General features: G+C 36.6%; 2 protein-coding genes across 6 annotated transcripts; both read left to right on the top strand.

Annotated features, from left to right (window-relative positions):
• Positions 1-498: 498 nt before the first annotated feature.
• On the top strand, positions 499-6114 carry LOC149130642 (uncharacterized). Of its 5 annotated transcripts, none has more exons than XM_089344579.1 (2): positions 499-641; positions 2643-6114. In XM_089344579.1, exon 2 carries the CDS (start codon positions 3063-3065, stop codon positions 3846-3848), a length of 786 nt encoding a protein of 261 aa, XP_089200705.1. In that variant the 5' UTR covers positions 499-641; positions 2643-3062; the 3' UTR covers positions 3849-6114. The 5 variants fall into 5 exon arrangements, with proteins under 5 accessions (XP_089200705.1, XP_089200703.1, XP_089200706.1 ...); XM_089344577.1 differs by lacking the exon at positions 499-641 and adding an exon at positions 759-831; XM_089344580.1 differs by lacking the exon at positions 499-641 and adding an exon at positions 759-1741.
• A 4977-nt stretch (positions 6115-11091) lies between these two features.
• Positions 11092-22293, top strand: LOC149130641 (uncharacterized). The gene is made up of 2 exons (XM_089344384.1): positions 11092-11232; positions 16699-22293. Exon 2 carries the CDS (start codon positions 16706-16708, stop codon positions 22265-22267), a length of 5562 nt encoding a protein of 1853 aa, XP_089200510.1. The 5' UTR covers positions 11092-11232; positions 16699-16705; the 3' UTR covers positions 22268-22293.
• Positions 22294-24805: the final 2512 nt, after the last annotated feature.

Below are 24805 nucleotides of genomic sequence, written 5' to 3'. Positions count from 1 at the left end.
AATAAAAGATCACGCCATTATTTAATAGATTCAGGAAAGCCTTCCATTTGGCAGATTTTATTTGGTTTATACAGGGTGGACGAGTGAACACTTTTTGACACTTCTATCGACATATTTCTACGTCGAGTTATCCCCCACCAACATTCACTAAAACACCACGTTCCTGATAGACATGCCAGAACACGGCATTTCATACGTGAAATTAATTTCCCATTGACTTAACTGTCTGAAGGGAGTCAATGAATGAAGAGTGGAAGTTTGTGTCTTTAAAGTATATTTCAGTGAGAGATAATCGTACTGATGACAATTAACGTAACGTTGGCAATGTTAATCATATCGGTTTCAAATTTTGCCAGAAAGGTAGCAACTTGGCGGGGAGGGAACGAATCGAATACATCGAGCCCAGTGTTTCGACCCCCGAAAGAATGAAAGCGGAGTTTGAACTTAGGACGTAGCGACGGGCTAAATCGAGTTAAGCATTTCGTACAGCGTGATAACGGTTCTGCCAGGTCGCCACCTTAAGCCAAATGAATCCCAGAGAGAGGATAAAATATATCTTTCTAGAACATCACCACCACGGCCGATGGTGACAATAATGAAGATTCGTTTATCAGAGCCAGATGTTAACCACAGTAACCATGGTGATTTGCATCAAAATATTATTATTGTTTTTTTTTATCTCCCTTTTCATAATATTCTTTGTTTCATTTAATAGAGAGCGGTGGGTTTACTTTTGTCACATGATACAACGTACTTCCGTCTCCCTGAAAATCATTTGACTCGGGAGAATAAACAATAACCTGTCTTTGTATGTTTTCACGGAAATTTGGTGTGAGTAAATATATTTTTCTATCGATTGATCGTTCGTGCCGGATCTCTTATCTGGCTTCCAGAAATCCGGGAATACTTATACCGTGTATTGAGTATTCGGTTCCGCCCTTCCTTTCTCTGAAGATGACCAGGTTTTCAGCTTTACCCTTCGTGGGTCCTGAGGGACTGTGGCCTTCCGTGCTGTCATCCCCTCTCTTTAGCTTCTCTGGTCATATCTAATTCAGATTGCTTTACTCCAGAGCACACAACACTACGCTTCAGTGAGCCATGTTGAGCAGAATGTTCCTAAGTAGACTAAGTTTCACCAAAGAACAGATCTAATGACACACTCTAAAGACAACACGGGATAATTTCCTATTTTATGTCCGTAAAATCAATTCACAGTTGAAATTGCACAAGTATTCTTGTTGCAGTGGACCTTATGAGAAATGTCTTTCAGAGACAAATCGTGGGCCCAGCAATATGATAGAAGGATGATATTGAACAAAGTGAGATGGCTGTTTTCGAACCAATTTCCTTGACGAATGCTCTCTTTGTTTTTTGCACCTATTACAGTAACCACATGTTTTACCGTCGTTCATGTCTCTATTTATATTGTCCACCTTATATTGGTCAGCACATGTGAGGATTCTTTTCTTTAACTGTATGGTGCGCAAATATATCGGGGAGAGATTCTACTCCAGCTGATTGTGAAGAAACCAGAGAAAATATGGCGAAGATGGAATTTCTCCGTTTTAGCGTGCATTTTCCAGGGTTTTTTTCCCCCCACTGTAGCCTTGGAAACGATCGCATCATTAAAAAAAAAAAACACTTTTCGAGAAATGATTTTTTTTTAAAGTCCCTCTTTTTCCCCAGTGTTCCCTTTCTGGACAGATTTCGATCGTTTTTGTGGGCACTACGCACTTAGAAGGTATAGAAGAATCATATTCGGTAAATAAGTGGAGATTTGGCTGTTGTGTCTAGCATCTTCCATGACCACCTTCCTCGTTTCTTTCTCACTTTCACTGGTGTTGTTTTTGAATATCCCTCCCCCCCTACTGATTGCATAAACTCAAGCTATTAAAAAATGTTTGTTAGAATTTATGATTTTTATCCACCCCTAAACCATAACGGTCATGGGATATGCTAGAAACAACAGCCAAATCTCCCATTAATTGAACTTTTCCTTCTGAACATTTTTCGATTTCTTTCTTCTTTTTTTTTCTTTAATGAAAAGGCATGTATGGTTTGTAAGGTTTCAGTGTGACCAGAATCGACTGAAATCGGTCCACAGAGGGGAAGATGGGATCGGTCTGATTTGGCGTGGTTTCTACACCTAGATGCCCTTCCTAACGCTAACCGTTCCGAGAACATAATGGGTGCCGCCGTGTGCCACCGGCACAAATTGTGTGACACCAATATTTACTCTGCCTGATTTCACTTTACTTGATGAATCCTCTTCTGAGGCCGAATATTCCAACGGTGCTTCTTATGTGCCATTGGCACAGGTGCCAGTTGGACAACAATGGCTTCGGACACACAGCCACCTTGAAGCCCAGCACTCGATAGATGGCCCACCAGGGTACCAGGTATGTGACACAAACATTGGCCATGTTGCCTCCATGAGGCCCAACATTCAGACGGTGTTTTTTCTGTGCCACTTGCATGATATATATATGTATGTAATGTTACACACTGTGAAGGTGTAGTTTACAAATTTTTAGATTTCGCCCAATGTTATATGATGTCGTTTGTTAATCAATATAGAAATGTTGGAACATTTCCGTTTTGATCTCTCCTCTATATCTAATACTGTTTCTTTATTATTTCAGATTAATGGATGACATTGGCGCAAAACAACTTTTTTAACATTGGATACATATGGAATATTTACCATGTTCTAAAGACTAAAAGAAAATGTTTTAGGGAACAAATATAATAACCCAACTGCTATAAATCTAGGGTTGAATTACTGTGAAATATTTGCTCTGAGCGAAGATTCATAGCACCATTTCTGCATCTCATTATCTGGTGTTTTTGCATTCTAATTAAACTTGAACATAACTGCAAAGAAGTTTACAGAATTTTAGATATTGATAAAATCATAGCTGAGAGCAGTTGAAATATTTCTAAGGAATAAATTATAACAAGAAAAAGGAAATTACATGCTGTGGTGATAGAAGAAAGATAAGGGAAAAATGTAATACTGTGAGAAACTTCAATGGTTGGGTCTGTTTGTATCCCTAAGAGAAATGTCAAAAAAGTTAGGGAAATCACGATATTCTTGTGAAATCTGTGGTAAGTCATTCTCTGTAAGTAGTAATGTGATTAAACACATTCGTGTTCATACAGGTGAGAAGCCATTTCACTGTGATACCTGTGGTAAATCATTCTCTCAAAACAATCACTTAACTAAACATAAACGTGTTCACACAGGAGAGAGACCATATAACTGTGATATCTGTGGTAAATCATTCTCTCAGACCAGTGACTTAACGAACCACAAACGTATTCATACAGGAGAAAGACCATATCACTGTGTTACCTGTGGTAAATCATTCTCTCAAAACAGTGCTTTGACTAAACACAAACGTATTCATACAGGAGAGAAACCCTATCACTGTGATATCTGTGGCAAGGCATTCTCTGCAAATAGTAACTTAAGTAGTCACAAACATATTCATACAGGTGAGAGACCATATCATTGTGATATTTGTGGTAAATCATTTTCTGCAAATAGTACGTTAAGTACACACAAACGCTTTCACACAGGAGAGAGACAATACCACTGCGATATCTGTGGTAAATCATTCTTTGGAATTAGTGACTTGACTAAACACAAACGTACCCATACTGGAGAAAAACCATATAATTGTGATACCTGTGGTAAATCATTCTCTGCAAACAGTACCTTAACTCAACACAAACGTATTCACACAGGGGAGAAGCCATATAATTGTGATGTCTGTGGTTTCTCATTTTCTCAAAATAGTCACTTAACTAAACACAAATTTATACATACAGGAGAAAGACCATAACACTGTGATATCTGTGGGAAATTATTCTCTCAGTGGAAGGGCTTTACTATTCACAAACATATTCAAACGACTGGGAAATATTTGTTCCTTACACTCCCAACAATAAGCACAAGTTTGTGGATTAACTATTTCTCGAATCTAGGGAGTGTTTCCTGAAAAAATATCAACCTAGGGGCCTTGTCAAGGAAGAACAGCTGGATATACTCTTTGTACAAATCATATTTTATCATTAACCTGTAGTCCTGCACAGTAACAAGGGACCTGGTTGAATGGAGAAGAATGCAGATGCCATGAACCGTACTGCAAATGTCCTCGGTCAATGTAATAAGCTCTGCAATGACATCTTTACCAAATTTGTTGAGACTGGAGACATTTTGGTGCAGAAGATGGCTGGGAATCATAATCCAAAGACTTCAGTAGATCATCCTGATCTTCTTCTAAATCTAAATTGGTGATTCAATACTGTTGCTCTTTAAATATTCACAGAGATTTTTCTCTGGTGGATATCTATACCACTGATATTGTTTGGAAGACCTTAGAAATTCTGTGATGGTGATGGTGTTCAAAATACATGAAACCAATTCCAAGACAGACATTCATCTCAGTGGAATCCCCTCATTTCACCTGGACTGTCACTCATTAGTGTGTGTATTAATTGTACTCCCCTGCTTGTTACATTAATCTCCCCCTTCTCCCCCCAGTCAACCAAACTACTCCTCATCACACACTACAATCCCTTTCCCTCCCCCACCTCCCCAACACCACTTTGTTATCTCTCTCTCTCTCTCTCTCTCTTCTAGTCTCCCCCTACCAACTGTATCATTGCTTTCTTTCTGCTCCTCAATAGACACAGGTTCACTACTCACTGCATCCCCCTTCCTTTTCCTCCCCCTCTCCTTTTACACTCACAAACCCCCCTCTCTCTCAGTGGAACAGTCTTTGTCTTTCTCTTGCATATTACTTCTCAGACTTCTTCTGCAGAGGCAGTTGTATCTCATCCATGAATATCCTGTTTTACCTTCTCACGTTCTTTATCCAGAATACCATGAAAGGCAAAGTTGACCTCTGCAGAATCTGAACTCAGAACATAAAGACAAATGAAATATCACTAAGCATTTTGTTAGTCCTCTGGTCTTAACAGTAATCTCTACAGCCTTCCCTTGAATCATACTCATCATGGTTATTTCTTTGAGCTACTATTTTCTGACCACATTCTCTGTATGTAAACCACTTTAGTGGCCTCTTGCAACAGACAGGGATATGGGATTCTATCTGTATCCACTTCTGTTCTAAACTGGATACAACTACTATGTCAAAATTGCTTCTCAAAATATGTATCATATGTAACCTAGTGTGGAGGCGCAATGGCCCAGTGGTGAGGGCAGCGGACTCGCGGTTTCAATTCCCAGACTGGGCGTTGTGAGTGTTTGTTGAGCGAAAACACCTAAAAGCTCCACGAGGCTCCGGCAGGGGATGGTGGCAGACCCTGCTCTACTCTTCCACCACAACTTTCTCTCACTTTTTCTTCCTGTTTCTGTTGTGCCTGTAATTCAAAGGGTAAGCCTTATCACGCTGAATATCCCCGAGAACTACGTTAAGGGTACACGTGTCTGTGGAGTGCTCAGCCACTTGCACGTTAATTTCACGAGCAGGCTGTTCCGTTGATCGGATCAACTGGAACCCTTGACGTCATAAGCGACGGAGTGCCAACAACAACATATGTAACCTTAAATACAAATGTCTTATAGAGCCGTAAATGTACAGAGGACAGACAATGTAATCTAGTATATGAGAGCAACTATCAACTTTGTATTTTATATCAGAGGTCCACAACCACCAGGCCACAACTGGTTCATGGATTATTTGCTACTGGGCTGCAGAGAAATAATTAACTTGTTTAAAATTATATAATAATTAAATTGAATATTGGACTTTAATTTGAAAAGATTTCTTTAAATATTCATGTGCTCAATACGATCTGTTGTAAGTGCTTTTTACAATTAATGTATATTCTTAATAACTTTCAACACATGAGAGTGAAAAGATCATACACTTTTTCTTTTTCCTTCAATAAATTGTACTTTTTTATTATTGGTCTCTTTATCGAAATGCACTCAAATTACACACATGTGCCGCGGTCCGTATGAAGTTGGATCGTGGTATAAAAATGGTTGGAGACCCATATCCAGCCTATCTGCAATTGTATCTATGTAAGGAAAATAATGTAGCATTGCGATATTTCTAATAAAATCTTTCGGGACATTAATCTTGAGTTCATGTGTTTAAGTAACTTCAACAGTAGCCCTGGGCCGTTTAAAACCTTGTGACTACATTTGGATGACGAAATCTTTCTGTTGTGTGTATATATACACACACACAGGCACAGGAGTGGCTGTGTGGTAAGTAGCTTGCTTACCAACCACATGGTTCTGGGTTCAGTCCCACTGCGTGGCACCTTGGGCAAGTATTTTTGACAATAGCAATTGGGCCGACCAAAGCCTCGTGAGCGGATTTGGTAGATGGAAACTGAAAGAAGCCCGTCATATGTATATATATATATATATATATGTGTGTGCCTGTGTTTGTCCCACCCAAATCGGTTGACAACTGATGCTGGTGTGTTTAAGTCCCTGTAACTTAGTGGTTCGGCAAAAGAAACCGATAGAATAAGTCCTAGGCTTACAAAGAATAAGTCCTGGGTTCGATTTGCTCGACTAAAGGCAGTGCTCCAGCATGGCCGCAGTCAAATGACTGAAACAAGTAAAAGAGTAAAAGGAAAGAATATATATACATGTATATATGCTTTATATTTGTGAAAAGGGTGTATGTTGTCTCACAAGCAGTTGCGCAGTCAAAAGTTTTAGTAAATGTGGTCACATTGACCTGAAAATTTGCACACCTATGTTAAAAGTGGTGGGGAGTTTACGTGGCAAGTTTGAGTTTGTGCAATTGAAAAGCATGGCCTCTAGGGCAAAATTCCTCATCTTTAAAATGTGGCCCAAGTAGCCCCGAATGAAATTGGTTTATAATACTAGTATTATATATATATATATATATATATATATATATATATGTGGATGTATGTATATATTTGATTTTGCTGATAATAAATTTTATTAAGATTTATTAAAGGGTACATCTCCATTTTCTTATTTTCATTTGATTGATTATAAACCATGGTTTATATATAAACCTATCATTTTCCCTAAACATACTAGGGATCTAACCAGTTACTCTTTGAATGTTGCCATCCCTTAACTAAGGCTAATTTAACCTCTAATTGAACTTATTGAAAAAAGAAAACACCCAAAGGTGCTGCTTCACCTTTTTAATCAGTGGACAGTAGAAGAAAATTTAAAAAATAGAATAAATTTATTTTTAATTGATAATAATTCCAAATAATTAACACTATGATTGTGATGATGATGATGATGATGATGACAGTGATAATGCTGTTGTTGTTGATGTTGGTGTAAGCGTTTGCATTCATACTGAACAAAGTGAAATTTATACTGAACAATGCATATTCATTAGAAAAGCTAGTTTCTAAGGGTTTTAAATAGAAAACCCTTCAGATGACCCTCAATCTTTAAATGAATGGGTTATCAGTTTGCAAAGAGGTTTCAATTATATTTATTTTTGTCTAACCTCAGCTCGGCCATTGTGACAGAAAAGTGGATTGTTAAATGTTGAGAGGGAGGGAGTGGAAAGGAAATCAGAAGAAGAACAAGGATCAAATGATTTCAGAGTGATTATTTGAAGAGAGAGAGAGAGGGAGAGAAAGGAGAGAATGAGGTCTTGCACAGGAAAAGAAAAACAATACACAAAGCAAGTGTGTGTGTGCAATAAACATTGAGGATTGTCGAATTTGAAGACCAACAATACACAACAAACTAGACTGATTGCTAAGTGTGTGTGTGAACGTATGTATTAATGTATGTGTACATATATACTTAGATACATAGATAAGTTTCAGGTAGAACTACCCAAGGACATGGTTAACTTGATAGAAACCAGTTGGAAACAACATTTAATGATGTTTCACATTACAGTAATTCTGTGGGCACCCTAACCCATTCGAGTAAAGACTTATTGTTTGCAGTGATATATCTGGGTGTTTAGGGTTGAACTGAAATGTGTTGGAGATATTCACCCAGGAACCATTTCAATACCATAATTGTGTTTTGTTTTCTTTTTCTTCTCCTATGTGTCTTGGCATGATGTTAAAGAGAGTGGGGTCAGTGGAGGTGACAGGGTTCTGCGTTGGTGTTGTGATGCAATGTGAGCATGATTTTTGTAGAGAACGGATGGCATGGGGACCAGGCTTATGATGCTGGTGATGCTCCAGCCTGGTCGTTGCGTTTAGGCTGAAAAGGAAATAAAACAAAACAATTAATTGGAGAGAATATTTAACAAATAAATAATTATATTTTTAATAAATGACAATTCAAACCAGTGTATAAGATGATGGTGATGATAGTGGTGGTGGTGGTGGTGGTGTGGTGAATATTTGCATTTTGGGGACCAATGTGTAAACAAAACACTTGAGTTGTCGAGTAAATGTAAATGGATGCTTTATCAGTTGCAAACAAGTGGAATTATTTCAAAATAGATTGAGATCTTAAGAGGGGGGAAGTGAACATCAAATCAAAATAACAACAGGAGTGTCTTTGTGATAACAAGCTTGCTTCCCAACCACATGGTTCCAGGTTCAGTCCCACTGTGTCATCTACTATAACCAAAGCTCTGCGAGTGGATTTGGTAGACAGAAACAGAAAGAGGTCCATCGTGTATATGTGAGTGCGTTTGTGTGTATGTGTATATATGTATATATATATATATATATATCTATATCTATCTATATATAGATATATATATATATATACAAGAATAGCCTGGGCAAAATTCAGAGAGCTCTTGCCTCCGCTGGTGACAAAGGGCCTCTCGCTAAAGAGTAAAAGGTACACTGTATGACGCATGTGTATGAACAGCCATGCTACATGGCAATGAAACATGGGCTGTGACTGCTGAGGACATGTGTAAGCTTGCAAGGAATGAAGCCAGTATGCTTCGCCATATGTGTGATGTCAGTGTGCATACACAGCTGAGCGTAAGTGCCCCCGAGAGAAAAGTTGGATTTAAGAAGCATCAGATGTTGTGTGCAAGAGAGACGACTGTTCTGGTATGGACATGTGTTGCAAATGAATGAGGACAGCTGTGTGCAAAAGTGTCCCACCCTAGCAGTAGAGGGAACCTGTGGAAGAGGTAGACCCAGGAAGACTTGGGATGGGGTGGTGAAGCACAACCTTCGAACATTGGGCCTTACCGAGGCAATGACTAGTGACCAAGACCTTTGGAAATATGTTGTGCTTGAGAAGACCCGACAAGCCAAGTGAGATCATAACCTGTGGCCTATGCCAGTAGGTGTAACCATCCCACTTACGAGTAACCCTCATTCATTGGACAAGAAACTTTGCTTGCGAAGACCTGTTGAGGCAAGTGGAAACAAAATGAGAACTGCTGACGTGACTGATGACAGTACCGCATGATTGGTACTGGTGCCAGTGGAACGTTAAAAGCACATCTGAGCGTGATCATTGTCAGGGCCGTTGATCGGCTCCTGTGCCGGTGGCATGTAAAAAGCTATATTCAAGCGTGATCATTGCCAGCGTCACCTTACTGGCACATGTGAAAAAACAACATTCGAGCGTGGTCGTTGCCAGAACCGACTGACTGGCCCTCGTGCCGGTGGTACATGTAAAAGCACCCACTATGATCTCGGAGTGGTTGGTGTTAGGAAGGGCATCCAGCTGTAGAAACTTTGCCAGATCAGATTGGAGCCTGGTGCAGCCTTCTGGCTTGCCAGTCCTCAGTTAAACCGTTCAACCCATGCCAGCATGGAAAGCAGACGTTAAACGATGATGATGATGATGATATAATCTATATGGACATGTATGAGTGTGATTTGGTAGATGGAGGCTGAAACATTTGAAAAGACATTACAGGGGGAATAAGAGAATATATAAGCTGTGTGCAGCAGTTCTGTAAGATAATGATGAGAAGCAGGACATGTTTCGGTTTGCTTGGTAGTGGACAAGAAAGAAGTGAGATGTCTTTGAGGAGAAGGGTGGAGCAAATGAAAACAGCAGAATTGTGTGTGTGTGTGTTGATGAATATATCTGAATGCAGTGGATTATGTAACCTGTAGAGCAGAGACTAGAAAACTTGTAAGAAAAATTCAAGTTGAGATGATGAATGCAATGAGAGGATAATAATGCTCTTCCAGATATAAATATTAATCCCATATACGAAGTCTGAAATTAAACACAGAAATCAAATGATTACACCTAATTTGAAGTAATTAAAGAGATAATTACTATGTTCATACTGAAACAGAATCCTGTTCTTGACTAAATTGCCAAAATTTGGGTCCTATTTAAGAAATGCCAGCTATCTGTTATTGTCTCCCTCTCACTATACATACATACACACACACACACACATATATATATATATATATATGCACACATATACATAAGTTAGTTCCTCGTTGATTATTTCCAGAGAAACTCCACCAGAGCTCTAGGCTGTTGGATTCCAGACCAATACCGACATTCTTCAAGCATAAGAAATGCCGGTTTCACAACGGTAACTCCGTAGTTGTGTTACTGTCATGAAACCTGGATTTTTACACATACATGTATATATAAATATATACACATACATATAAAAATAAGCATATCTATGTATATTTATGTGTGTGTGTGTGTGTGCGTGTGTGTGCTTATGAGACGGTAGAATGTTATTTCAGGAAAATTTCTTTATTATTTCTACCAAATTTTGATATTGTGTAAAGTTCTCACTCATTCACTGATATTCTTTTACTTGCTTCAGTTCACCTTTCATATATATATATATATATATACAATGGGCTTCTATCAGTTTCCATCTACCAAATCTACTCACAAGGCTTTGGTTGGCCCAAGGCTATAGTAGAAGTCACTTGCCCAATGTGCCATGCAGTAGGACTGAACCCAGAACCATGTGGTTAGTAAGCAATCTACTTACTACACAGCCACTGCTGTGCCTATACACACACACACACACACACACACATATGTATATACACACAGACGTTTATGTATAAACATGTGTATATCCATCTATATATACATTCATACATACAGATGCATACACACACACACACACACACATATATATAAATACACACACGAGGAGGCAATGCCTACTACTCCCTGATATATTATAAGTATCCTCTTAACTGTTGCCATATTTTCATTGCTATTCGAGCGAAGCAGACTCACAGAATATTTCTGAGATAGAAAGACTTCAAGCCGAAATCAAGACCCAATAACTGACTCTGGTAAATAATATTCTTCTGATATTTATCTAACACACAATTTACCAACACATTTACATTGCTAAACATTCATTTGAATTATTTCAAACATAAATATACTGTTATATAGATATTGTTTTATTTTCCCACACCATTTTATAGACAAGACATTGTTTAAACATTTTACAGTGTTACATCACAAGTAAAACATTTCATTTCCAGAATATAATATAAAGTATGGTTTGGTTGTAACTATGTCAAAACTATTTGATGGAAATTAAAGGAACGGATATGTTCATCTAAGGATACACAATTTTAAGTAGTTTACAGTGGATTCCTAAGTCCCAAGTGAAATTTAAAATTTGTAAATTAATTTTATGGCAGATTCATTTGTTTTTTGTAAACTTAATTCTTTTAAAGCATGGTCGAGGGAGAAGGGCCCTGCATATGACCCTTTCTTTTTCCAGGGTCTCTGACAGTGGTGAGTGGGAGAAAAGCATTCTCAAGACAAGAGGCCCAACGTGAGTGCATAGAAAAGAGAAATCCTCTGCTAAAATCAGCTCAGGGGCCAGCTGATGGCGTGAAATTAGGCGATAGATTAAGTCTGCAACCTAGGGTGCCCGCAATGGGATTTGAACTCAGATTACAAACAACCACATTACATACTACAAGGCATCTTGTCCAGTATTTAATTCTACCCTCTGAAACTAGTATTTAAATTATTAACCCCTGCATAATAAAAGTCCAAGTTGACCTTGCCAGAATTTGAACCCAGAACACAAAGAGTCAGTATAAATCCCATTCTAATGATGACTAATTGATCTTTTTCTTCTTTCAATCAATTTTTTAAACTGATTTTTAAATTTTAATATTAAACTTTGTATGTAAATGGAATTGTTCTGGTGATTTCATTTCTATTTTATATCTCGAAGCAAACAAGAAGAAATGTTTAAATATTAAACAATTTGGTGGCAACATATATTTTCTCTCTCAGCTCATTTTTATCCTACATCAACCTTTTTAATGTGGAATGTATTAAATATAAATATGTTTTCTCACCATCTTCGATATTATTTACCAGAGGGATGGCTCCTGAGAATTATTTCACATTGTCTGCAATTATTATAAACTCTATTACAAAACCAACAACACAGTCCCTAAAATGCTCCTAAAAACATTCAATCATGACAACTTATAGGAGGGTCATGGCTGGAGTGTTTTTGACTATAGCGTTGCTAGACAAGAATTAACCTTCAGTTAAACATCAACAATAGAAGCCATAGTTTTAATATATTTTAAACAAATATATTTCTTGCATTTCAAATATATTTACTGTTTACAAAAATGATTTTAATGTTTTAATGTTTCAACTTTATAAATTGTATTTTGGCATTACAAAGGTTAAACATTCTATGAAATTTAAAAAGATTATATTTTTAATACATTTTCATAAATTACATTTAAATATTGTATTTGAAAGAATAATCCATGTTATAAATTTGTATATTTCTTGAAGTAAAGCAAGAGAAATGTCTAAAAATCAAGCAATTCCAAGGTGACATCAGATACACCAATGAACATACACCTGTGTAAAATGTAATTAATGATTTGTTATTACCTGGCCAAGGTACAACCTGGCTATGTTTCCCTAATGATGCTCTCTCAAGCAATAATATATTCATAGAAATCAAACAGTAACACAAGTGAACTTATTCATGTAAAAAGGGGTCAGTTGGCAAAGGCATTAACACATTTTAGAAAAAGACTGTTTCCAGTATTTTCTCTGGTGCCCTGAGTTCAATACCTAGTGAGGTCAGCTTTAGTTTATATTATGATTGATAAAGAACCAGTCAAGTACTGGAGTACATTTGTCATCATTGTTGTGTTCATCTTCCTCTTCAACCACTTCTTTCTTTCTATGTGGAAGACATTGGCAGGGGTTACACATGTAGAGAGAAAGGCTCCCCCCAGATTTCAAATGTCTTCCAGTCATTCTACATCTTATGTCATCTGGTTGACCACTTTCGATTTTAAACACAGCCACAGAGGTCAGATCTTCTGAGGCTGTTTTTCAACTTATTTTCCATCAATGTAGACCCAGTTTTTATTTACTTGCCTCCTCTTCATCCATTTCTTCCCTCTTTCATCGTTCTTCTCCTTTTCTATATTATCAAGACTGCTACAACTGTTGTAGTTGTCCCTGCCACCTTTGCAGCCATTTAAGGCTCCAGTCTCAAAGACACACCCATCTGGCCACTGCCATTGCTTCTACTACGCTTCTGATGTATGGAGTCAGGATCTTTGGGTTTGTCAATCTGTGGTATATATATATATATATATATATATATATATATATATATATATATATATATATATATATCTATATATATATATATAGATATATGCATGGGAGATGCTGTGTGGCAAGAAGCTTGCTTCCCAACCACATGGTTCCGGGTTCAGTCCCACAGCATGGCACCTTGCCTAAGTGTCTTCTAGTATAGCCTTGGGCTGACCAAAACCTTGGGGGTGGAACTGGTAGACAGAAACTGAAAGAAGCCTGTCATATATGTTTATGGATGTATTTATGTGTCTGTCCGACCAACATAGCTTGACAACCAATGTTGGTGTGTTTACATCCCCATAACTTAGCAGTTCAGCTAAAGGAACCAATAGAATAAGGACTTTTCTTACAAAGAATAAGTCCTGGGGTTGATTTGCTTGACAAAACGCAGTGCTCCAGCATGGCCACAGTCAAATGACTGAAACAAGTACAAGAATATATATATATATATATATATATATATATCATCATCATCGTTTAATGTCTGCTTTCCATGCTGGCATGGGTTGGATGGTTTGTCTGTGGACTGGTGAGCTAGATGGCTGCACCAGGCTATATGTGTGTGTGTGTATATATATATATATATATATATATATACATATATATATATATATGTATATATTATTGAGATGTACTTGCATAGCAAGTGACCTGTTCTGGAATCTTGTGCTGAAACGAAAACAATTGCAGCAGGGAAGATGTTTATAAGCCATTTAAAACCATTAGATTCACTTGAACATTTAAATTTAATTTGTGAAATTATTTTTGTCGCTTTGAGACCGCGACCTGTTCCCTGACAAAATTCTGTGCTGCAGGGAACGAGTCTCAGTCTCAAAGCAACGAAAATATCTTGACAAATTAAATTTAAATGTTGAAGTAAATCTAACAGTTTCTGAGTGTTTTTTAAATGGCTTATAAACACCTTCCATACTGCAATTGTTGATATATATATATATATATATATGTATGTATATATATATATATACATATATATATATATTAATTTATGTATTTATTAATATTATCTTGGTTGAAAAACTTCGATAATGCAAATATGTTAATAGTTACCAGGGTAGCAAAAATCACACAAAAACTGGGATATCAGTTAATGGGTAGAAATTTCATATTAAAGTGATGTATTTTGAGTAGATATAAAGAATAATAATAAATGGAGCAAAACGCATATAATTAAAAAGGAACTTATGGATTATATGTGTTTTGCTCCATTTATATATATAGATAGATAGATACACACACACACATATAATATATATATATGTATATATATATATATATATATATATAGGAAGGGCATCCAGCTGTAGAAACTCTGCCAAATTAGATTGGAGCCTGGTGTTGCCATCCGGTTTCACCAGTCCTCAGTCAAATCGTCCAACCCATGCTAGCATGGAAAGCGGACGTTAAACGATGATGATGATGATGATGATGACATGTATATACACACACACACACATTAGGTTGGTGCATAATAATTGCGGCTTTTTTTTTCAATAAATTTTATTCAACAAAACGATAACAACATTTAACAGAAGCATCTTTAAATGATTACTCCAACTGGCTGCCAAGCAAATGGGAAGCAGTAATTGAAGTAGATGGTGAATACGCTCCAGAATAATCATTTACATATGTTTTTGTTAAATGTTATTGTTTTTGTTGAATAAACTTTATTGAAAAAACAAACCGCAATAATTATGCACCAACCGAATAATACAGAAACGTTAATGTAAAGGAATAGAAATGAAATGTTGAAGTTGGTGTTTAAAAGGAAACTGTGAATGCATGAAAGAGAGAGACGAAAGTAAAAGAAGAGGAAATATGAAGGATATGAAATAGGAAAGGTAGGGTTGTTGTTGTTGTTGTTATTATTATTATTATTGGTGGTGAGCTGGCAGAATCGTTAGCACGCCAGGAATAATGCTTGGCAGCATTTTGTTCATCTTTATGGTCTTGAGTTCAAATTTTGCTGACGTCAACTTTCATCCTTTCGGGGTCGATAAAATAAGTCCGTTTTGTGTTCTGGGGTCGATGTAATCAGCTTACCTCCTCCCCTGAACTTGCTGGCCTTGTGCTAAAATTTGAAACCATTATCATTATGACTCGTCTGCCACTACGTTCTGAGTTCAAATTCCACCGAGGTCGACTTTGCCTTTCATCCTTTTGGGGTTGATTAAACAAGTACCAGTTACGCATTGGGGTTGATGTAACTGAATATTGCCCTCATTGAATATAATTAAGATGAACCTACCTTTCATTAATTAGGCTTATTCATTAACCAATCTTTATTATCTCAATCAGGAACAAATAATAACGATCCTCTCAACATGCTGTGTATCAGTGTGATTATATGAAAGCCCATCTTTTGATAAGCTTTCCAAGTTTAATCAGTGTTGTCTATGATAATTGTGTGGATTATATTGGAATGTTGAGAGATTTACAGCATTTGTCAGATTAAGAACAGTTTCATCTCCAGCTATATTGATATCTCTTAATCCAGGTAAATATGATGGAAACCAAGCCAACCATGACGGTCCCATCATTTCCAGCACATATAATCATTAGTAATACTTATATTCCATCTAATTAGCAAAATGTTCAGTCTGTCTTGTATCTGACAAATGTCTATGTAACATAAAGTCTATGTTTTGCTAATTGCTCCATGTTAACGAAGTTTGAACATAATTGTTGTGTGTTGGGACATAATATAGCATGTATACCAATTAAAGTTAATTTCCTCTGCAGCTTAGAGTGTCTCGTTATTGAATAATTTTGGAGCAGGGGAATCTCTTTGACTAATTATCGTTAAATAAATCTAAACCACACTTGACTATTAATTTGTGATGTTGAACGAAAATATCATTTCCAGTGAATATAATTATTGCTAATATTTAGACTCCATGTAATTAATGAAACTTATTAATATATCTCAAAGTAGATTGTAATAAGGTGTTTAATTCTAATCATTATTATTCCAACAGAAAGTTGTTTAAATATTAATTAGACAAGATTAATTTGCTGACAGAAATACATAAATGTTTTGTTTGTGTGTTTCAAATAATGAAGTAAACATCTCCCTGAAACCTTAATATTTTCACAAAGTTAAATATTTTCCTTATATTTCATTACAGATTCACTATGGAAGACCAAACAAAACCTACCCCTCTGGAAAGGGCTTCAAGGGACTCAACAACAAAAGGGCGTAACTATGAGAGAGATGATGGTTCAAGGAGAGAAATGTCACAGTCAACAACAAAACAAAAAGAACATAAAGGAGAGCAAGAAAAGAGGGAAATAATGGGAAGACGAAATATTTTGGACAAACACATATTTTACACAAGATTCAATGCATGTGAAGACAAAATGAATTTGTTGATAAATTCTCGGGAAGAAATTTGTATTTTTTTAAAAAGTATAGGAATGGATAAAAATACTTTTCTAAATGATTTTACACAGAGAATAGAAATTTTGATGAAAGACATTAAAAAAATCGATTACAATCAAGAATTTATTATTTTTGGAAAACTAGAATTGTTCCTGGAACACTATTTAAAGAGAAATATTCTACAAGACAAACACAAAACCATTGAGCCACCAAAAATAATCACTAAATTTCGACCTCTTTGCCCAGTTGTGACCAGAGAAGCAAAAATCGAAGAATCTGGAGAAGAATTTGACAAAATCACAGCAATATCCAATATTGTCATCATAGAGGAGGGAATAGTAACATATTCCCACCATTGTATGACAATATGTTGTGTGACAAGAGACGGTGCCAGAAATGATGTCCATTGTCCATCTTCTGTCACCAGTTTCACAAGAATCGGTGAAGACATGGTTCTAGCAACCCTCCCGTTCCGAAAACTCATTCTTATTATCAGCCCCACATGTTTCAAGATTAAAAGGATACAGTTGGGGTTACATATGGTGAGTTATTTGGGACATTCTACACTTATAGGTGTAGAAATGTTTGGTAAGAGTGTTTACCAAATTGATTGGGAGAATAACAAAATTCAGAACCAATTCATTACCAAAGAATCACCAACAGATATTGCTGTAGGGGTCCAAAAAAGACTTTTAATTACATTTTCCAGTATTAACAGAGTAATCTGTTACAATATGGATGGCCAACAGTTATGGGAGGTAGAGACCCATTCTCTGCACCTCCCAGGTAAAATCTCTCGGTTCCAAAGCTATTTCTATGTCCTCCAGGGACAGATCATTTACAGGATTTCGACTAAAGGTGGTGTGACAAAGAGGGACATTGGCAGGAAATGCCGTTCTATTTCTGTTGCTAAAGATACCATTTTGGTAACAGATTATTTTGGCAAACCACATGCCATTCAAATAAATGAAGACTTTTGGCCCAAACTGTCATACAACCACCAGCAACATACCCCCAGTTTAAAAGACTATATTGATATTGAGGATTGCAACAACATTACAAATATTCTACCTATGTCTACATCTTCTATATTAATAATTTACAGAAACAAGAAAGCTAAATTATTCACTGATAATGAGGAAATAATTAGCCAAAATAATTTAGTTTTCCTTGAGCTTCCTTCTTTCTATTGTAGAATAAACATAAACAGATTCCTGGTATTTTATCGTGAAATGAAAGGATTTCAGTATATCACCTGTCCTGAACTAAGAAAAGGCCCTTTAATAAAGGTCCAAACTGATTACATAAAAATATGCCATATTGTATCAAATAGGTGTTTAGCTGTGACCACCACTGAAAACAAAAATGAGGTCCATATCCTATTGATCAACGAAGATAATGTTGACATTATAGAAAGAATTTCTCTGGGACATTCTAACGTCACCATTGCTGCAACACCAATTAATTTTGTAGTCGTAGATGGAAGCAAAAATAAAATGGTATTTTATTCCACATGTGGTGAAGAACTTTTTCAAAAATACCTTCCATTCTATGGCTACCCTCATCACATCTACTCTGATCATGTTTATTTTTATGTCCTCTTCAAGAGACACTCTATTCTGATATGTTATGATATATATGGAGAAATGAAATGGCAGTGGCAACTGCCTTTCCCTGTTCACCCTCACATTGCTGTTTTCCAAGGAACTGTTTATCTACCGGACACTCAACTCAACAGGGTCCTTCTTTACAAGTATCAGGACCGGTCGTCTGGCTGTGGTTTACACCTGAAAAATCCTTATATCAGAAACCTAAATCTACGACTCAAAGAAAAGGAGAAAGACAAAAAACTTGTCATTGGCGAAATATGTAATCTGGAGAATGGACAGTTGGTGGTGTCCGACATCAACCATGATTGCTTGTTATACATTTCTAATGAAGGAGACATTGTGTCGAGATTATCTCTGCCGTCTCCACCTACGGATATATGTCAATGGGATTCTCATCAAATAGGTGTCACATTACCCCTACAGAAACAATTAAGGGTCATTGGAAACCTATCAAAGACAGTGAGAAGTGTATCATTAAGGCAGCCTTATGTACGGGTGTGTAAGATGGGTGAAGGTGAAATTGTTTGTTATTGTGATAAACCATCCCATTTAGATATTTTAGCCATCAATTATCATAATCAAGTTGAAACAATTAAGACAATTAATATCCCTTTTTTTGTGAAATCATTATCAATAGACAAGAAAACAGAGAAGCTATTAATTGTTACTAGGGGAAAAGCATTTCAGTACAACACTAGAATAGATGGTGGTGGTCATGGCAGTGCACGTCGTCAGAGTAGTGGCAGTGATGGTAGTAGTAGTAGTAGTATTGAGATGGTGTCCAGTGGTTTAGATTCCCAACCAGAAGCTGTCTTCAAGCACATTAGTAGTGGTGGTCATGTCAGTCATCAACCTCGTAGAATTAAGATGGTCCCCAGTGTTTTAATGTCCCAAGTGAAACGTCCCCTCAATCTCTACGGTGGATCTATTGACCAAATGTTTGTATATCTTATAGAGAACAGCCGTATGTTTGCTATAAACGATCATAATTTGTTGGTTAATGATCTCGTTACAAATAATCAACTTAATTATTATATCGACCTGGTAGATGTATTTTCCAGACACATTTCTGTCAGTGAAATGTTGTCTTGTTCCTTATATCTACAGGATCTGACAGTTTCTGATAAAGGCAGACATATTCCTCTCCCTCAACATTTGGGAGACAAAGAACCAGTGGAGATTAATCGTTTGGTTATAACTGAAAATAATCTGATTGCAGGATGGGACGAGAAGAATGGAAACATTAAGATATTCACATTGGATGGTCAACTTTTGGATTCTATCAAATGGAATGTTTATAACAAAATTAAAATGTGTCGATGGCAGTCAAACACATTGGTCATTACGAGTTGGGATGATGAAGATGATGATAATAAATCCCAATTGCTGACATTAAAAGTGGAATTTCCATTGTCGTTGGTAATTTACCAAACGAGAAATAATTATCATTGTGTGGCTTCTTTATCAAACAATCAACTGGTTCTTAGTAAAAGGAGAGATGGAAGTCATTTGTATTTTGTTGGTATTGATGAGATACATTCGAGTTTGGAGGAAATAAAACAAATAGACATACCTGAACCATTAATAACGAGAAGCGAAGATGGAGATTATTATTTTGATGACATCAAGGATATTAAAGTTACTGCTGAAGATGTCATCATTGTCTTCAACAGAAGATTCATCATTTTCTTCACCAGTGATGGTCAATATTTACATTCAGTCAGACACTACATTGAGTATTATTCTTTTGATGATGACAGGATGACAATTGATGACAGTTTTTTGTACATTCAGGGTGGGTGGGAGAAATATTTTGGTTTATCTCGATATAGAAACATTTTGTGTTTGACCCAGGATGGGGAATACAAGAGAATATTTTTAAATGCAAGAATTTATAAAGATGAAGTACATTTCTCCAGTATGAACTGTAAAGGACCAAGGTTTGTTGGAAGCCCCTGGGAGGGAATGGGGAATGAATTGTATGTTGAAGGGTTGTTTATGGTGAATCGAGAAAGCTTCCCGGTTGCTCGTTTACAAACAGACGAATTTGCTGTTCAAGTAAAAGATTTTGATATTTCTGATGAAGGAAAGACAGTTGTGTGTGAAAAAGCCAATAATGGAACTGTTAAAATATTTGATGAAGACGGGGAGCTGCTATGTCACAGAAATGTGGCAAGTTTAGTTGGTGGTGTGTGTTTTACACAAGGAAAACACATAATGGCCACGGTTCCTAAAAGAAAAGAAATATTTCAACTGAATGGAGAAGATTTGAAGACATCTCAAGCTTGGACAAGTCTCGTCCCTTATGGTGTAATATGGAGAAAAGTGGGGGGTATTTACTGGTGTCAACATATTGAATTGATTGAATGTCATTGCATAAAGATTGACGGGGACCAAGTGAAGGTTCTGGAATCTGTGTCTTTATTAAATCTTGATTCTGGTCTTTGTTTCCCTTCCATTACATCTGGGGAAATATTCGGTAATGAATTAATTAATAAATTGGAATACAGAGGAGATGGAGATGGAGATGGAGGAAGAAGAGGGGAATCAGGTGAAATAATTAGTAAAGGTAGATTAAAGGTGAGATGTGGTAATTACATAGCGGAGATTGATAATTCAGGAATTGATGAAATATCAGTGAGGAGACTTCCATATAGAACAGCAATGGTCCCTTTTTCCATTCCTGCAATCGAGGAACCTGTTTGTTATGATAATAGGGACATTAGGGACCTGAACAGAAAACTAATTAAGTTAGATGAGAATGTGAGTGTGTTGATGTTTCGAGAAAGTCTCACATTAATCAGAACAACAACAACAACAGTGGACATACTTCAACAGGAACAACAACAAGAAGAACCACTGGACATTTGTCGGTGGACAGACGAATGTTTCATTGTGGCCTTTGGGAAGGAAATGAGGGTCTTCAACAGGGATCTCTGTCGTTTAAAGACCATCAGAACTGAGAAATACTACAAAAGGATTTCTAAATACAACGACAATCAACTCGTGTGTGGTGGTCATTATATTAGAGACATGACTCAAGAAGAGAGAGACAAGAAATACGGAAGAATATTGAAGAACAACAAGGTTTACTATTGTTGCAAAGACCCCGACATCTTTGACCCTTATTATGTGGATGTGGTTGATATGAAAGATGGGAAATGTAAAGATGAAGTGTGTAGGGGGGAGATGGAGAGATGGAGAAGGTTTGAGGGAGAGGAAGGGGTGGATGGTGTGGGAGTCACATCTTTTGGTGATGTTGTTGTTATGAGGAGGGAGTTGAAGGGGGTGGAGGAGTTGAAGGAGGAGGAGTTGGAGGAGTTGGCTGGATGCTGGAATGTTTGGTTTTTTGTGGAATGGTTCAGGGAAAAGTCTTTGGTGAGGAGGATAAGAATAGAAGAAGGAATAATGTTTGTTGGTGTGGAATTTCATATTCCAAGACCTCATTTAACCATAATTGGTGAATGTGTTTATATAACAGATTTATACAACAATATTTACGAAATACCTGGACATATTGAAGGGGAAACACCTGAAGATATTATAATCCGGTCATTAGAAGATAATCCAAAATATTTACTCCTCGGGAGTTATGATAATGAAGTCTGTGAAGTTCTTGGTTTGGATGTTTCAGAAAATTCTTTGATGGTTTTTGGAATTATTCCTGGACCTCAATCTTTTGCTTTCTTTCATTTTGACAAATAAATATTTCCAGAAATATTAAACTTCAATCTTCTTCTTCTTCTTCTTCTTCTTCTTCTTCTTCTTCTTCTTCTTCTTCTTCTTCTTATTATTATTATTATTATTAATGGCTTCACCCGGGAATCGAACCTGCATCGCATACTTTGCATTCTACACATTCCTCATGTGTGTGTATATATGTGTGTTTATATACATGTGAGTGTGTATATATGTATATATATGTGTTTATATATGCATGTGTGTGTGTATATATGTGTGTTTATATATGCATGTGTGTGTGTGTATGTGTGTTTATATATATACATGTGTGTATATGTATATATGTGTGTGTATATATGTATGTTTATATATGTGTGTGTGTATATATGTGTGTTTATATACATGTGAGTGTGTATATATGTATATATATGTGCGTTTATATATGCATGTGTGTGTGTATATATATACATGTGTGTGTGTGTATACATGTGTGTTTGTGTGTATATGTATATGTGTGTGTATATATGTATGTTAATATATATGTGTATGTATATGTATGTGTTTATATATACATGTTTGTGTGTTTATATATATACATGTGTGAAATGTGTGTGTATATACATGTGTATGACTGTGTATATATGTGTGTGTGTATACATGTGTGTATATGTATATATGTGTGTGTATATACATGTGTATGAGTGTATATATGTATATATGTGTGTGTGTATATACATGTGTGTGAGTGTGTATATATATGTATATATGTGTGTGTATATACATGTGTATGAGTGTATATATGTATATATGTGTGTGTATATACATGTGTGTGAGTGTGTATATATATGTATATATGTGTGTGTATATACATGTGTGTGAGTGTGTATATATATGTATATATGTGTGTGTGTATATACATGTGTGTGTGAGTGTGTATATATATGTGTGTGTGTGTATACATGTGTGTATAACCGCCGACACTGTTTCCCTTCAAAATGGGGGTAGTTTTTCCTGTTCAGGCTTTATTATTAGCATTATTCTGCGATTGAGAATTGAAAATCACTTCTTCCACTTTCTAAGACATCTCAAAGCTTCTGAAAGCAACCTTCGTTTGTTTGTTTACGTTCATCGTAATTTGAATTTATATACATACAATATATATACATATATACATATATATATATATATATATATATACACACGTATATATACATATATATATATGTATGTATACGCATGCATGTATGTATAATGTATGTCTGGTGGCAAAGCAGTGACTTTCGCATCATTGATTCTCCATTGAAAAGCAGACGACCGAAAGCAACACCGGAAACATCAGCAGCAGCCGCAGACGACAACCACCGCCGCCGCCTCCTCCTTCCGCCACCACCGCCACCATCATCATTAGCACCCCCACCACCACCATCCCCATCACCGGCGATCTTTCGATACCAATCGTCCTTTTGGCTTCAGCGTTTCTTTACATCGATTCGGCAATTTCCGTAAGGAAAGAGGGAAAGGACGTTAGTCAGCGACAGCTCTGACCTGTTAGGGAGCAGACAGCAGGGAAAAAGAAAAGATGCAACTCTCTCTCTCTATCTATCTCTCACTTTCTCTATCTATCTATCTATCTCTTTCTCCCTCCTTTAAAAACACATATCAGTCATCTCTCGCTTTCTCTCTCTCTCTCTCTATCTATCTCTCTTTCTCCCTCTCTTAAAAACACATATAAGTCATCTCTCGCTTTCTCTCTCTCTATCTCTCGCTTTCTTCCTCCTTTAAAAACACATATCAGGTATCTCTCGCTTTCTCTCTCTCTCTCTCTTTCTCTCTCTCTCTCTCTCTCCTTCTCTCTCTCTCTCTCTCTCTATCTCTCTCTCTCTATTTATCTATCTCTTTCTCCCTCCTTTAAAAACACATATCAGTCATCTCTCGCTTTCTCTCTCTCTCTCTCTATCTATCTCTCTTTCTCCCTCTCTTAAGAATACATGCCAGTTATCTCTCGCTTTCTCTATCTATCTATCTCTCTCTTTCTCCCTCCTTTAAAAACACATATAAGTCATCTCTCGCTTTCTCTCTCTCTCTCTATCTATCTCTCTCTTTCTCCCTCCTTTAAAAACACATATCAGGTATCTCTCGCTTTCTCTCTCTCTCTCTCTTTCTCTCTCTCTCTCTCTCTCCTTCTCTCTCTCTCTCTCTCTATCTCTCTCTCTCTATTTATCTATCTCTTTCTCCCTCCTTTAAAAACACATATCAGTCATCTCTCGCTTTCTCTCTCTCTCTCTATCTATCTCTCTTTCTCCCTCTCTTAAGAATACATGCCAGTTATCTCTCGCTTTCTCTCTCTCTATCTATCTCTCACTTTCTCTATCTATCTCTTTCTCCCTCCTTTAAAAACACATATCAGTTATCTCTCGCTTTCTCTCTCTCTCTCTTTCTCTCTCTCTCTCCTTCTCTCTCTCTCTCTCTTTCCTCCTCTCTTAAGAATACATGCCAGTTATCTCTCGCTTTCTCTATCTATCTATCTACGTCTTTCTCCCTCCTTTAAAAACACATATTAGT

The sequence above is a fragment of the Octopus bimaculoides genome, chromosome 28, assembly GCF_046866305.1.
Source record: "Octopus bimaculoides isolate indiv1 chromosome 28, ASM4686630v1, whole genome shotgun sequence".
NCBI classification, from domain to species: Eukaryota; Metazoa; Mollusca; class Cephalopoda; order Octopoda; family Octopodidae; genus Octopus; species Octopus bimaculoides.
This window is presented reverse-complemented; position numbering and strand designations above follow the sequence as displayed.